The sequence below is a fragment of the Fistularia commersonii genome, chromosome 4 (assembly GCF_037954325.1).
Source record: "Fistularia commersonii isolate RoL2024-O1a breed Wild chromosome 4, RoL_Fcom_v1.0, whole genome shotgun sequence".
Taxonomy (NCBI): domain Eukaryota; kingdom Metazoa; phylum Chordata; class Actinopteri; order Syngnathiformes; family Fistulariidae; genus Fistularia; species Fistularia commersonii.
The window spans coordinates 17,087,003-17,104,159 of record NC_141287.1 but is presented as its reverse complement, the minus strand read 5'-3'; the positions used below and the strand labels follow the sequence as shown (position 1 = coordinate 17,104,159).

Genomic DNA, 17,157 nt, shown 5'->3' with positions numbered 1-17,157 from the left:
CGGACAGAATATTCCAGCCACAGACCAGTTCAAATGATTCACCGTTTTCTTTTTTCGGAGTCATCAAACAGGATTAACGGCAAAAAAAATTAAACTGTGGTAAAAAGGCCAAAGAACACAAACAAAAATCAAAAGCCATTGATATTCAAGAAAGCTCAGACCTTATGAAGGCATTGTTGCCCAAAATTGCCAATCATTAGTGTGAATGAACACTCCTGGAGACAAATCATTCACTCATTTATTTACATGTCCATGCAATTTAGGTTCTCAAGTGAAGAAACAGCATGTTTTTGGACTGTAAAACCAAAGAAAACCCACGCAGACACGAGCAAAACATGGACACATAAAGGAAACACTGCCACAATCAAACCCAAAATCTTCTAGATGTATGGCAGAAGTGCCAACGCTTATGGCACCTTGCAACCTCGAAGACATTTGTCTAGAAAAAAAAATTAGAAAAAGTCTCTAATAAAGGCATTGGCAACTGTTGGTTTTCAAATACTGGCATCCTCTGTATTGTTTAATACACACCTGTTTTTCCGTTAATCAGGACCCGCCCACCCCCCATCGCATGGCAGCAAACCACATGCTGTTATGCAATTTATGAAATGAAAAGTTAATTTGTGAAAACAGTTAACACTCCTTTTTGAGGACAAAATTAGTTTGTGAACAACAAAATTAAAGTGCAAAATAAATTACATATTTCCCTATCATCTCCAAGGGCACCTCACTGGCTTGGAAACAGCTGCATCAATTATCACGCTGCCAGGTGTGTTCAAGAGTGCAGAAATCACAAATAAAACATCCCATACGGTGGTTCCACAGTAGTCTAATTTACAGAATAAAATGCAAGAACTTATTTTTCAGCACCAATTAAAACAATGGATACTGGCATACAAAGAAAGCACAAGAAAATCTATGGCTATCCAGATTACATAGGAATAGAATGATAGACTAATCCATTCTTATAGTTGAATGAAATATTAAATTATTTGATAGATGATTTTTTCATTTATTACCAAACAAAGTATATATATATATATATATGCACAAATAGTAAGTATCTGCTGCATCTCCTAATATTGTAGTTTCATAAAGGGAGAAAAGGGAAAGGGAGGGGCTGACAAATATAGCCTGTATTTTGGCCAAGGCAAAGCAGGGGATAAAAGAAAATACTTTTTTGATGTAGTATGTATTACTGAACAAAGGTTTCACTTCCATCAAAACATAGTGAACTGTTCTGATGAATACATTTATTTAGTTTGAATAAACATTGATGGCGGGGCGGTGGCTGGCACTTCAGCTTCACAGCATGAAGGACCCTTGGTTGATTCCGACAGAGGACCTTTCTGTGTGGATTTTGCACGTTCTTCCTGTGTCTGCTTGAGTTTCTTCCTGGTTCTCCGCTTTCCAGCCACAGCCCAAAAATGTGCAGCAAATTTGAAAAATTACCCAGATGTGTGAATGAGAGAGTGAATGGTTGTTTGTCTGTTTATGAGGCGCTGTGATTGACTGGCCACCAGTCCAGGGTATATGCCGAGATCTTGCTCACTGGATGGATGTTGTAAATTACTCAGTATAGAGCCACAACCATCGAATTTTAGCCAAAACAAAAAATAAAACATAAGGGTGGTTGCTGAAAAAGATCCAATGCATTCTGAATTGGTAGTGAAATGTAATAATTGAATTTTTAAACCATAATAGGGACATTCAAATGGAAAAACAAATTTAGTTAGTTCAAGAAAATAAGGAAAATAAATTTGGTGTTACAAGTCAGTATATTAAAAATGTAATATTCGATATTTGGTATGTTTTTATTGATTCATTATCTATCAGGCGGATTTACACATTGGACCAGTCACCAGTCAGTCACTTGGCCTCATATGGAGCCAAACAATCATTCGCTCTCATTCACACGCTTGGGCAATTTGGGATCTCCAGAACTACTGCGTGTTTTTTGACAATGGGAGAAAACCAGAAAACCTGGAGGAAACTCGTGCGGACACAGGGAGAACAGGGAGAACATGCCAACTCCACACACAGAAATGCTTCCTGTCGGAATCAAACCAGGCACCCTCCCGCTGTGAGGCTGAAGCCTTAACCACCGTGCTGCTCTATTGAAGGTATTGGCTACTTGAACACTCCAAGTAAAATGTTATTTAACTCATACTGTTTTAGGCATACTGAATTTCAAATAGCGTTAAAGTGGTCTCCCACTATTCACTGTCAGAAAGTAGAATTGTGCGCATCACTGAACTGTTGCTTTCAGAGCCTAAAGGTGATAGTTTAATTAACATAGACATAGAATAATTTGCCTCTGTCATTGTTTCTCTAAACATCCGTCAGTCCCATTGGCAAAACAGCTATAATACAGTAGAGTCAAGAATATATGAATATCAATATGTGCATTGGATAAGACAAGACGTGTGGGAACAGCTGGATACAGGTAAAATTAGTAACACTTGAAAAGACTTACCGATGTACAGGTTCCACTCCGAATCAAGATCAGCTTGATTTGCCAGGCATCCCTTCATGACATTCAGGCAATAGTTCTTGCATGCTCTAACAGCTGGCATGCCCTGACAAAAGGGGCAATACAGCATCTTTGTCAGCGCTCGAATGCATGCCGGAGTGCTGTTTACCTGGAAAAACACATAAGTGTGAAATATTAACATTTGTGAAGCCATAAATCCTTCATTGTGTGACAGATAGCTGTGTACTATATAGCTGGATTTCACAGGTGGGCCATCTTTCAATATTGTGTTAGACACCCTCCTCAGGTAACTTCTATTTGGCCTTGTCACATTATTGAATCGGAGACTGATGCTTCGCATTCACCATCTTTAATACACTCATTTACTGCCAAAGGGAGAGAGGTCACATTGAGCAGAAGATTTGCAGCAGAGATAACTTTGCTGGATGTGTATTGATTAAAAGAGAAAGACTACTCTTTTTTTTCAACTTCAATAACATTGTCTTCACAATCACCTAACAGCAGCTTCAGCTGACCTCTTTCCTTAACTTATGATGGTATCGCTTTGGGAACAATAGAATTCTCTACTTAAAGCTCAGGGTGCACTGTTGGTATAAAAATACATGGAAAAGAGCAGGAGCTGCGGTATGAAGGTCATTTTTAATTTTTTTTTTTTTTAAATGAAAAATGCATCATGACTGTCATTTAGTCAGTTATGTAAATTAGGTACTGGTGGTTCAAATGTCATATGACAAATCATTAATTCATGCATTCATTATCAATACCACTTATCCTGCAGTCAGGGTCCCGGGGGGTGGAGTGTATCACAGCTGTGACCAGTCATAGAGCCACATTCCAGTCGCTCTCTCATTCGTATGCCATATAATGACATACGAACACTCATTCGTCATAGACACACAGACCTTGCCGTCTCTGGGCAGTTCAAAGTCTCCAATGAACCTACTTCACCTTCTCGCTGCGAGTCAGAGGAGTTATCATCTATGCCACGGTGCCACCCCTAAGCAACCATGCAACTGCAACAGCCTAAATTACCAGATTTCATTTTTCTAATCTCTAGTTATCGAAAAAATACTGTAAATGATAAGCAGATAAAATATAACAACTTGGCTGTGTTTTTTTTTACACTTTGCTGCCAAAATATCAAAAACGATCTGCTGGTATCTGATCAGCCAGTAGAGAAAACTAAACAAACTGTTTCATCTGTTTGCTTTGGAGCCACCAGGATCTGCAGGTACTGATGTTGTTTTAAATGAGATGTAACTTTTCTAAAGAGTTGTCACTATATTCATTTGCACCAATAGACACAGGGTTATTTCAAGAGAAATTAGTTCATTTAATTCTGGCAAAAATGGGAGATGTAGATATGATGGGTACAGAGATGATGCTTAGATTATTACGCGTAAGAATTGCATAATGTTCTTTTAAGCTCCCAGTCTTTCATATGGTGTCAAAGCTTACCCGTACCCAATACACACTGACTAACTGCCAACCTTAAAAGATTCATGTCAAGTTTTTTTTTTTTTCTTTCAGATCTTTCAACCAGACATTTTATATGTCAAAGAACACATTTTCAGGTGTTGATTCTTAAATCCTCTTTCTTCAGAAGGTTACTTTTGATAGGACATTGATAAGTTCTCTGCTGGAATATGTATTTAATGTTGCAAGATGATGTTATTTACTATGTTATAAAGGGGCGGTGTGGCTCAGGGGGTTAGAGCGGTCATCCTCGGACCTGAACATTCCCGGTTTGATTCCCGCGCTCCTCCTAGTCTGTCGAAATGTCGCTGAGCAAGACACTGAAACCCTGACTGCTCCCCTGGCGCTGTGGCTGTTCATGATGGGTTAAATGCAGTGGTCGATTTTCACTGATGCTGTCCTGCATACATAACTGAATGTGACATAAAGGTCTTTCTCCCATTCATTCATTAGGGAACATATCTTAGATGGGGCCAGGGCTGGAAATTGGTCTTTGCACTTTGCAAAGAAAAGATTAAAATGTATACAAAACAATTAAAAAGTCCCCTGCAGCTTCAAAATAACAAATTTAACATCTTTCCTCATTGTTATTCTGTGTTGTACATAATCTAAACGTGGGAAGTTCACAATAATATCTTAAAGTTCAAAATAGCCAGATATTGTCGGCTCTCTATGAGAAAAAAAACGCCACAAGAGACAATTTCAATTAGCATCCCAGCGACTTCTATGACAGACTAAATGCTGTCACTTCTATTTATCTTTGCTGATTAAAATGAATGGAAGTAATGACAATCAGTTTGTAGGAGTTTGGTGAGAAACTAGTGCCTAAAAAAGACCAGATTTAGTTTTGAAAGAGATGTGATTCACAGAATCCTTGTCTTATCTAATACACTAACTCAACTTCTTAAGTTTTTCTTTTTTCTCCACACAATTAGGAGGCAGCAGCTCCTGTTGAACACTGTGCCTTCAGGTAGAAACGGACATTTTATTGGAAAACCGCATTATAGTGACCTTGCTGTTGGCATCTCTCTGCCAATCACGGTTATGCATGATGCGTTGGTCTGAGTGAAGCGTGGTAATTGGTGGAGCTGAGCATGGAGGGACGGCTCGTAAAAAACCTGACGGATATTACCGCAGCCTCGTGGAGAAATCCTCCAGGAGTGTTCGCTTTTTTGAGGTTTTTACACAAATAATCGGTGGTGGAATGTCAGAAATCTAAGCTTACATTGTCATATAGACGCTCTTCTGACTGGAAACCAATGAAACAAGGTCGACACTGTTTTTTTAAATTACAATAATTTCTCGTGGCGGCAGTCAGTGCTTCATAAAGTCTGTTGATGTCTGTTTATCAATGAGTGCCCAGGAGCTGTTGGAAACATTTTAAGCTGTCTGAACTACAGACAGGCCAAAACCCTGTTGATAAAAAAAAAAACCCTGTAAATTCAATTTGTGAACCAGTTTATTCATTCATTATCTACAGCATTTATCTTGAACTCTATGGGTCCAGGTATCACCCTGGACCGGTTGTGAGTAAGTCATGAGGCCACATAGAGAGACATACAACTATTCACCCTTATTCACATGTCTGGACTATTTAGGGTGTCCAATGAACCTACCACATGTTTTTGGACCGCAGGCAGAAACCGGAGAACCCGGAGGAAACACACCGAGAACGTAGAGACACTTCACAGAAAGGCCCCACGTTGAGATTGAACCAGGAACCTTCCGGCTTCTAGGTAGAAACCCGCTAACCCCTGCACCAATAAATTTATGACGCTCCCCTGTCATACAAGCAATGGTCCTCGTTGGATAATCCGGCCTTGAATTCTGTTTGTAAAGCAAAAATGTCTTCAAGAAACTAAACAACTCTGGTTTCTGGAACATAAGCTACTTTTCAAATCAAAATTTCAATAAAATAAATGTTTAATAAAACACAGATATACTATCTTAGGATTAACGTCATGTCTTCCAGGACTTATTTGTCTGACAAGAAAACATACAGATAATAGTTTTGTACTTACAGGTAGTAGCTTCACGCATGGAACAGTCAAATAAGCCTGACAGATGGGAAGTTAGGATTCCATGATTGAAGCTAATATGTTGAATATGTTGCCCAAATGAAACACCTTTTCAGAAAACTCTCAGACCTTTCAGGGCTTAATAATGTCTCAAAAAAAGGTACTGGTATGTAATTCTGAATACAAAAAATGGAAACATTTATTATGAGAGACTGACTTCTGGTTAGATAAAAAAAATCTCAACGGGTACATAATAAAAACAGAATGTTTCAAATGGTACTATTTGCCCGCGTCACTTTCTGTTTGAACATTTTTCAGTTTGCTGGCACTCGGTACTGTGGTGATATGAAAAAAATGGCTCCCCACTATTTCAGCCTCTCTAACCGATCATTTCGTGCTCTAAACATGTCCATATTTCTTTGGTGTCCTTTTCAGGGGAATGAATAAACAGCCAGAATGATTATAATAATAAATAAATTAATCTGGGCCATGTAAACCTCCGTTTGAGGCTGTTTTTGGTGGTGAATGTCAGACCTGCGGCTGTGCAAAAATATACACGAGTACGATTTACAAAATAGTTTTACACAGGCACATCACTTTATAAATATGGCAGATATAATTTGTACACATACTTCTTGTTTTGTGCCTGCAAACAAATTAAGAGGTGACTTAATGTCTCTGACCCTTGTATTTAGTATGTTTCAGCACAAATATTGAGTCTGCAGAAGTTGAGAAGGACTGGTGTGTGGTCCACACACAGATTGCAGCAAGAATAAAAAAATAGGTCAACCTTATAGTGTCAAATTTGTTTTGAAGTGATTGTATGCATATAAAAAAAAGAGAATGTCCACAAAGAACTCACAAATTCTGTGGTTTTCAACAAACTGCTGTCAAATGCGGAATACTTATTTGTTGTCTATTTTTATAATTTTTTTCCAACGAGTTTATGACACCTATAGCATTCCGAAAGTGAGAGACATTACATACGTGGCACGACAGCCATGTGACAGGATCTGTCTGGATGCAACAGCAAACACTGTCATGTATATTTTGACACTCCAGACAAGTGAGCTGTCACAGAGAAAGTCAACGTTTATAAGCCACTGTTAAATATCCTGTTACATAACAGGCACCGTCAGTCTCAAGATTCTGGAGCTCCATGCAATTCTTAAAGTCCCAGCATTTAAGTAAATATTTCATGGTTTGAAGGAATCTTGTGAGGAACACAATCAAATAAGCATTGCAGTTTAAGATGATCCCACTATTGGATTGGTCTAAGGGCACTGAAAGCATAAAGTTTGATTTTTTTTTTTTTCCTGAGTATTATCTGGCTGCAATAGCAATGACAATGATTTAAACAGTCAAAAATGCTATCTTTAAAAGGATAAAGTATTGCCTTGCCATGTGACTAACAGCAAAGTCACCTGGCCAAAAGGCTAACAAATGTCTTGCACAAAGATTTCTTGCAGTGATTAAGTTCAAATGGAATTAGCGGATCATAGATAAGCAATAACCTGACAAAGCAGAGCTTAAAAAAGAAGCAATAAAATCCGACATTGACGGGCGGCTGAAGGGGCCCCAGAGAAGGTATCGGAGTCAATTCAAATGTGATAAAAGTCTGGCAACAGCCTAATGTCTTAGCCGCACGCAGGCAGTGGTCTTTTGTCTGCTATGAACAGAATTAGATGAAAAAAAGCCACTGTCAATGTTGGCTCTGAACAATTCATTCTATCCAAGCTCACCTGCAGGTATCTTATGAAAATTAAACTATTACAAATGGTGTTGGGGACGTGGTACAATTGGACTGTGTGCCTACCTTAAACTAAATAATTATACATAATTTCCTGCTTTAATTGGATATTTGTTCAATATTCATTAAATAATTTCTAAAAATAAGGCAAAGATAACAAGTAGAGGCACCAACTGTGATTACCATTTCAAATACACATACTTAATAAAATACAGCATATCATATTCCTACCTATAGAATTTTTTTCACAGCAGCTGTTTTGGAGCGTCAGAGCACAGTAAACAGGTATATTTATTCACAATCATAATTGGCCTGGTGTAGTAATGTTGCATTCAAAGTAATAGCCGCATCCTCTGCAGTGGTCAGACAGCAGCAAAGAGTTGAGAACATTATGTGCATCTGGCCCTGAACATAGCCGGATCGCGAACGTGCCAGAAGTCAGTCTGCATCGAGCATTGGTGGTCGGTCAGTCCTATTTGGAAAAGTTGGGAAAGATTTAAAGAAATGTAAATAGGTTTTGAGTTTATGGATCATTGTTATCATATTGATTCATTTATTTTTCATATATGTGTTCATTCAAAGTTTATTTTTCATCACAAAAAACCTCTATCACTTTGGCCAAGCTCAAGGTCTCCTCCACAGTGGCTGTTTGGAAAGTGGTTAGGTTTTGTGCTATTGCTGGGCATGTTACCCAGGTAACTGTAAAGTCGATTTCACCATTGAGTTATGACTTGGAAAACCACTCTTACTTTCACTTCACCACTTCACCTTCTTCACATTCACTTATTTGGTTAAGGCTAAGGCAGGGTGATTCTGCAGATCTGTATTTACAAAGGTATCGGGAAAATATTTTACTGTCATTTAATCTGACTCAACATGTTGGAGCCAACTTAACAGCATGGACACAAACTTGACCTTTGCTTAGCTGTCAGGGATCTTGCACAGTCTGAGACTTCGGCTACACATGGCTGGAGTCTATTCAAAGACATTTTTATTGTACAAAATTCTCTTTACTTTATCTGAGAGAAGGAAGTGTGATTACATGGCAGACAGCTTTGATTCTCCTCTGTTAGAATGTGACAATGCAGCACCGCTGGGGGAAAAAAAAGAGGTCTAGCAAATCTAAAGCCCTGTGAATAGGGATAGGGATCATTAAACACCTAAAACAGACTACTTAACAGCAGAGAGAAGGCTCAGGAAAATCACACTGCACTTTGACACGGGCATTCTGCCCTCAGACTGAAATGGTTAGAAGTGACCCAAGCTTTTTTTTATTTTTTATTTTTTTATTTATGAATGATATTCTTTTCCCTTTTATTGAGAAAAGTAATGAAAAGCACGATTTTTAAGTCACAAAATTGCAAATATCAGATAATATGCACAGTATATTGTACAATATATTATAGATTGTCTCAATTGTAGACTCCAGAGTACAGGGAAGAAGTTAAGATAATTTTGCCACAAAAATGACCTTGATACCCTTTCCATTATATTATAAGCTTGTTTTTTAAACTTTTAACTGACAATAGCTGCTAAGTGGTACATTCCTCTCTCAGTGCTTGCAATTTTCCCTGCTTTGTGACAACCACCGCCAATAGACTTATCACAAGCATGAATGCTCAGTCAAAATGTATTCGACAACAGGAGGTCGATCTCTGATCCTATGGTCCAAAGAAAAAAGAATAAGAAACTGGATTTTAAATTAACAACACAAAACACACAGAATTGATGCCTGACTCTTTCACCATAAGCTATTATTTAAAATGCCAGCTATGATGTTATGATGTGGATCTTATAACACCCATAGAGTTATGTGCGAATGATACAAACTAAACTTCTAGTTTTAAGCAGATAATTACATTTCTCTTCACATATTGGATTCTGTTTTAATTTACAAGTAGACCTACACTGCAGTATTGGATTGCCAGTGTCACTCAGCTTGCATCCTCGATGCAAATGCTGGAAGCAAATGTCATCAACAACAGAAGAAACACTACATTGGAAGTGCGTCCCCTCATGAGACTTGATGAGAAAAAAACAATGATAATAATAAGAAAGACGAAAGCTAATAACACAAAGGTGTTTCAAAACTTCTTCTTTAAATTGCCAATGTCCTCCTTGTGCTGTCCACAAACTTAGTTTAACAGAGGTTTGTCTTTAACGTAAAAAACATAAATTAGAATCAAATCTACGAATGAGGAAAATGAGGGATGACGAACACTAGAAGAGATGCCCGTTGTTGATCACAAAGAAATTTGAAATTTGCAGAAATTAGAAAAGGAGATGTGGGGAGGGCATTGATGAGGATGAAGAGTGGAGTGGTAGTTGGTCCTAATGGAGGCATGGAAATGTCCAGGTGAGGCCGTAAAGATTCATATGATCTTTCAACAGGATACTAAAGGGTGAGAGGTGTGCGCTTGTGCCGTTTTTCAAGGAAAAGGGAGATCTGCAGAGTTCTGGTAACTACAGAAGAACACAGTTGATGAGCTATACAGTGAAGTTATGGGGGAAAAGTGGTGGAAACCAGGTTAAGCACAGAAGTGAGCATCTGTGAGAGTTAGTGTATTTTGTGCCAAGAAAGAGCACTATAGATGCAGTATTTGTTGAGAACGTTGATAGAGAAGTAGAGAGGGTAAGAGGAAGCTGCACTGTGCTTTTGTAGATCTAGAAAATAATGCATATGACGGTACTGAGAGAGGAACTACAGTACTGTATGAGGAAGTCTGGAGTGGCAGTGAAGTGTGTTAGATTGGTGCAGGACATGTATGAAAACCGCCACAGACACATGAGTGCTGTGAGAAAGTGGTAAGGTGTGACAGAGGACTTCAAGGTGGAGGTAGAACTGCATCATAGATCAGCACTGAGCCCCTTCCTGTTTGCTTTGGTTTACGGCAGGCTGACGGATGAAGTTAGACAGGAATCTCAATGGATTATGATGTTTGCAGATGATATTGTGATTTGTAGTGAGAGCATGGAGCAGGTGGAGGAGAATCTCGAGAGGTGGAGGATTACATGTGTGTGAATGAGAGGGACTCAAGTGGAACAGTGAGACTACAGGGAGTTGGGATAGAGGAGGAGGATTTCAGGCACCCTAGGGTCAATACGTCAAAGCAATGAAGAGTCTGGAAAGGAGGTGAAGAAACATGTGAAGCAGGTGTCAGGCGTGATGTGTGATAAAATAGTAGGCCTATCAGCCAGATGGAAAGGAAGGGTGAAAATGGAGTAGAGACCAACATTGCTGTATAATTCAGATACACTGAGGAAAAGACACAGGCAGATCTGAAGGTAGCCGAGGTAAAAATGGTGAGGATCCCTCTTGGGGGAGAATGGATAGGATCCAGAATGACTCCATCAGGGGGAGAGCTCATGTTAGATATTTTAGAGGTATAGTCAGAGATGCCAGACTGACATGGGTTGGACATATGCAGAAAAGGGATGGTGAATAAATTGCTAGAAGGATGCTGAGGTTGGAACTGGCAGGCAGGAGGCCTGGCAGACTGAAGAGATTTATGGATGAAATGAATGAGGACATGAAGTTTTTGGTGTGCGAGGAGAGGATGCAGAGGAGGAGGTTAGATGGAAGCAGATAACTTGCTGTCGCAACCCCTGAAGGGAGGAGCCGAAAGGGAAATAAGATGTTTCAGTTCTCCTTGACCTAAGGCCCTCGCTAACAGGATGGAGCTTGGAATCATGCTGGCAGGGATAACAAACAGAGCCATATAGTCTGTTTTTTTACAGGATTGGATCAAAGCTAAAAATACAACTATATACAATAAAAAATAATGCACAACAACTGCAAAGGTAAACATCTCATTCGGCATTGTGCAGTTTGTATTTCCAAACACCTTTCATTTCCATGCAGCACTGGTCAGACGTGTAAAGCAGTGCTGCACGGTGAGGTCACTGCCTGCTAGGCGGTTCTATGATATTTGTTACACTCTGAAAGTAAAAGGAAGCGTTTGTGATACATCTTGCTTCCATTATCCATTATAATCCATTATCCACATCTGTATACAAATAAAAAATATGACATATTTTGATGTTACATATTGTGCTATTTAAACAACAACAATTAGCCACAAGACTTTTGCAGATGGCATACAGCTCTTAATCTCACTATGCAGTGATTACTTTCTTTTACCTATTAAAGACATTATCTACTAAGAGGTTGTCTATTTGAAATCCACGTGACAGCTGAGTGCTTTGCAATTAACGTTAACATCACTAAAAACGAGCAAAGAATTTAAATACATAAATGCAACCATGGATCTTTACTTCTTTCAATTCCAAAAATCATGCTTCAAGTGTTCTTCTGAGTCAGAGAAAAGCATGCTTGAATCCGTCACAAGGACTTTTGACTACAGTTCCTTGTTTACCGGTCTGCTGAGGCAACAAATCTATAGACACAACTTATTCAGGAGAAGAAAAAAATACAGAAAAAGAAATCATCACATATCTCCAGCCGTTTTAAACCTTCACCAGCTGCTTTTTGAAATACAATTCAAAATCGTCTGCAGTTTTACAAACCCCTGGCTGGTCTGCCAGCAATAAATGCTTCAGATATTCTGTTGATTTACAATGGTAGCCAGCCCTCTAGTCTCAAGGAAAAAAAAAATGTCCTCCATGTGCACAGAGCCTTTTTTTATGTCCAGTGAACCAGCATACCACTCAGCAAAGTTTGCCCTTTTATCTAAGATTTTACTTGTTTTGTTCCAAAATACCTCTAAAGCGGTTAAATCCATTAGCCATGCCCATTGCGTTACATGATTGTATAGATTATATGTCTAAATAAATTTTCCTGCTCAGGTCAGATTTTAATTATGTTCTTTGCTCCATTTGACACGCTTTGAACTGACTTTGTAAAAGATGTGCAGGAAAATTTTGAATTGAATAAAAAAGCAAATGCAAACAACTGAGCATATAAACGCGTCACTTCCTTGAAATACTCTATACACTATATATATTTCTGCACATGATTCATTCTAGACAATTATTTAGATTAAAAATGACATTGCAAATACTTTGACAGCTCTTGATCACATGGACATATTAATCTGAAGCTCTTAAAGAATAAAAAATAAGAAATGCATTTATTATCATTCACTTAATTAAAATAAACAAAAGTAGCTGGACTATTTGTTTACGTTTGATGATCTGGATTTGGCTTTGTAATGTATGTGGAAATTTAGCACTCACATTTTGCCAAAGGTGCTTCCTCAAAGCTCTGTTTGATTTTTTCGTTTTATCTCTCAGGCTGTGAAATATTATTAAATACTACAATACCTATTTCACAATATAACCCTGGAGGAATATACGGCGATGTTACATGTTAATGTCGCTTTTGCACCTCAAGCAGAGTGTCATATTGCATTGTACATACACCCTATCCCTCATGATGAGTTTAGACCCTGGGGATCAAAGGGCTGCAGGGCAGGACATGTGACCTGGATCTCAGGTCATTTTAAATGTCAGGAGGTGAAGCTGTGACAAGTTGACATATAAGAAATGTACTGTGTAACCTAGTAGAGACATAGAACACATCCTCTCCGGCTGCATTTAAGTCAATGTTACCGCGGCTGCTCAGAACAGGGAAGCTAATAGAGGGTACATGAAAAGTTCATTGAGTGCATTAGGGTTTGTGAAACATAAAGTAGATAATGAATATCTTAGGATAGACCAGTGAGTGACTGAGTGACTTTTTTTTTCTCTGTTTAACAAACATGTTCTAAGGGCATATATATATTTTTTGTTCTATTTTTTTTTTTTTACTAGTATGACTGATCAATGCAGTAATGAATGGAAACCAGGGAGGCTAAATAATAGCAACATAGTGCTTATGAGTGATTCTCTCCCCTTAAGCAGGCATGTAAAACATCCCTGTTGTTGCTGTGAGTAAATCCAAGCTGCTTCTTGCTTTCCCTTTAATCTTTCTTTGCACATGATCAAAACTACACACACTCCCAGGGCAGCTGGGTGTATTGCAGAGGCAGCATTAAGATTGCATTGCATCAAACAGAATACTAAGAGTACAACATGATTAAAGTAGCAAGAGGCCATTTTTTTTCCTTTAACATAACATTATTAAGTCAATGTGGATTGAGCAACGGTGTGTCTATGGAACAATTACACAACTGCTGTTTCCTCTAAGCCATCAATATTATGACTGAAACATGAAGAGGAAGGCATATTTTCCCCATCAGCAAATTGCAAACTTTCCCGGGGTAACTTAATGGGGATGAAAGACTGCGGAGCAACCGGGCTAGTAGCAGATACCCTGAAAAGGAAATAGAAGGGAAGAGCCTGAAAAGGGGATAAAGATGAACTTAAAAAAAAAAAAGAAAATGGTAAGCATGTAATAGCTATAGTAATAGAATGTAACAATATAATAGCACTTTATGAAGGTAGTTCTGGGACACATTCTAAAAACCAACAGAGTTGGTGGCATTTTTACTTGATCAGTTAACAGGAAAACATCTTAAAATAAACAACACACCTTTTACATATTAATCTATTAGGGTGCTTTTATTTTGGCTTTTATTTTCCAAGTTACACAGTAATTAGACTAAAGGTGCACCCACCTATCACTACACCCACACAGCCAACTGTGGTTGTTTGTATCAGGCAATACTGGTCTCATGTCCAGAGCTGTTGATACTTATAAGTCGGAAAAACCAAAGCAGCCAAAAACTACTTGGAAGCCCTCTGAAGGGAAACTTGTCTTTTACCACTTTAACGCCTCATGATATTCAGTGAACAAACATTAGGCAGCTGAGCAATAAAAACAATGTCTTTCGCTCTTTCTCTCCTCGCTTCACTGCCCGCGTATTACTTCCGTGATATTCGTATGCACCCTTCACACAGCCTTGGTTCTTTGAACGAGCTGACTGCTGCCCAACTATTGAAGACATCCACCAAGACAGCAGCAGACATTATTCAGAGAGGGGAGAGACTTGTATGTATTGAAAATGTGCTCTTAAAGCAGGAATACCAAATAAGTTAAAATGTGTCAGTTAAAGTCAGTTAAAATGTGTGAATGATACACAGGTTGGTTCAATTTTACTCAACTTTAAAACTTGGTATTTTCCACAGGAATCAGCAAAACAGTTACTTCACTTGTTGAGAAGTCGTACAGTTTGATTTGAAATGTTACTAAAGGGGTGTTTGGGTTTACCTTTGACACTCTCTGGGCAACCTCCCGACCGACGGAGAGGCCTTGGACAAATGTGCGTGCTGCGATGAAAGCCCTCGTGACCTGAGCCTTCAGCTTCCTGGGCACGTCTCCAAAGGGCTTGAGCTCGTCAGTGTACTTACTGATACACTCCAGATAGTCCTCAGTGATGATATACTGAGAGTTGAGCAATGTGAACATACGTTCCAGCAACCGTGACCAAAAGTCATTCAGCATTTCCTCCAGGTTAACATTTCCTCCGGTGTAATAGCGCTTCAGCTCAGCAAACAGATTCTCAAAGACCTCTGAGTTCTGCATGTAAGGCTTGCCATAAGTCCTTACAAACATCTCGTTCAGGGACCGCTCCGTGTTCTCCAGCAGCTCCAGGAAAAACTCTAGGTTCAAAGGAGAAAAAAAAGGGGCATTTAAAATCAGGTTTTCTTTGATGTGAATAAATCATACAGTGCGAAAACATGTATTCAGCGAGATGGATTGCATTCGTGTGCAACCACTTGATGGTTTACTATTATAAACATTTATTATGTAATGCTATGATTTCCAGACTATTGAGTGCACCTGAATGTAAGCCACAGTGGCTAAAAATAACAAAATAAATATATGTCTACATATATTTGCTGCACTTGTCTATAAGCCCCAGGTAACTTGAGATACTTACAAAGAAAGATGTTACACAGAAACTTTTTTTAAAACTTTTAATTAAACACATAGCGGTAGCATCCAAAAAATGCATACTGGGAATGCTTTTTTCCAAACCGTGCCTGTAACACGGCTGATGAAAACAATTAATAATAAATAACACAGGGAAAAGTCCACCTATCCAGCTGTTTTCGATCCCCGGTTTGTCCTACCCCGGCTGATCGCTATCTTTGTCTTTCTCCTGTGCACTAAAACCATTAAAGTTGACTCCTTCACTGTCGGAATCGAACGGCCTCAGAATTTCATGGTAATTTCATTGGTCCGATGCGACGAGCCTAAATATTTTGGCAGCATGAAGCTCTTTAGCCCCCCAAAAAATCCATAAATTAGCCGCATCATTGTTTAAGCCGCAGTGTTCAAAGCGCGTGAAAACAGTACCGGCTTATAGTCTGGATGGTACGGTATAACTTACCTCAAAGTTATTTTCATAGAAATGAATCCCCATAATAAAACACAAGTACACCCTAAAAACAATGTCAAACTGAATGACAATGAAGTTGGAAAAACATTTTTTCCTCTAGATCAACAATGCATGGTGAAATATAAAAGAAAGTGATAATAAAGCAAAGGAAACTAACAAAAAAAATGCATCTGTAGGAGTGCAACAAATTTTTCCTTTATATATATTATGTCTACAATATATTTGTCTGCAGAGTGCCGAGATATCCTACAGTTTCCTATTTCTGCATCAGTTGACCACGTCGGGAAACCAAACAATGACCACAAGGGAGTCGTCGTGAGGGTACTGGCTCTCTAGTACTAGAATTAATGTCTACATAAGCAGTGCAACAGTTCAGCAGCTGCACAAATATCGGATTTGAAAGTAAATCATCATCTCTCTCGCTCTCTTGCACAGATTGGACTCTGGTTACCTCAGTTGTTCTCGCAATTAGATTTGGTTTGTGGTTAAAGAATGTAGAGCATCCATTTGACACGCACTTGACACCAGACAACAGATCAAAAAAGATCAAGCATAAAGACAAAAGCACTTCAGACTCCATTAGTCCGGACATAAAATTCAAGCACAAAAATGAGTATGGTATAAAAACCAGAAATTCTGCTTCGGAAGATTATTGAACAACGATTCTCCAGCTCTTTGACATCGTTTTTCTTGGTTCAATGTTGTCTCACCCCATTAGAGTATAAACCTCCATCCAAGAGGGAGCTGAAACTAATGTAACAGGGGATAGTCATTTAAAATAAAGCTTGGTATCTGCGGCAAACTGTGCGGAATAAAGTTAAGCTGAGTTTGGGAGTGACTCAGCAATCAGCTTAATTGACAGTTTAACAATTTGACAAAGTAAGAGTTTGTACTTTGAAAAGAGAGAAGGCCAAAATGGGTCTGATAAAGTGTCTTTTGTCTCCACAAACAAACAAAATTGGTAGTTTTTTTTTGCAAAAAACATCCTCACTATGTTTTGAAGCCCAGTTAAATCAGGAATTGTGCCAAAAAACAGTAAGATGGCACACACTGGATTGTCAGATATTCAATAATGAAATTCTCTAGAGCAGACCATTTACTTGAGGGCGGTAT

General features: G+C 38.7%; 1 protein-coding gene across 2 annotated transcripts in view; it reads right to left on the bottom strand.

The window, feature by feature from the left end:
- LOC147234939 (glypican-6-like) overlaps window positions 1-17,157 on the bottom strand; it is a 96,730-nt gene that overhangs the window by 45,202 nt on the left and 34,371 nt on the right. For both annotated transcript variants that reach the window (XM_086145641.1, XM_086145642.1), the window contains exons 3-4: window positions 14,910-15,301; window positions 2,477-2,642 (exon numbers count right to left, since the gene is read on the bottom strand). In XM_086145641.1, the coding sequence (XP_086001767.1) occupies window positions 2,477-2,642; window positions 14,910-15,301 (558 nt within the window). The remainder of the gene's footprint in view (window positions 1-2,476; window positions 2,643-14,909; window positions 15,302-17,157) is intronic.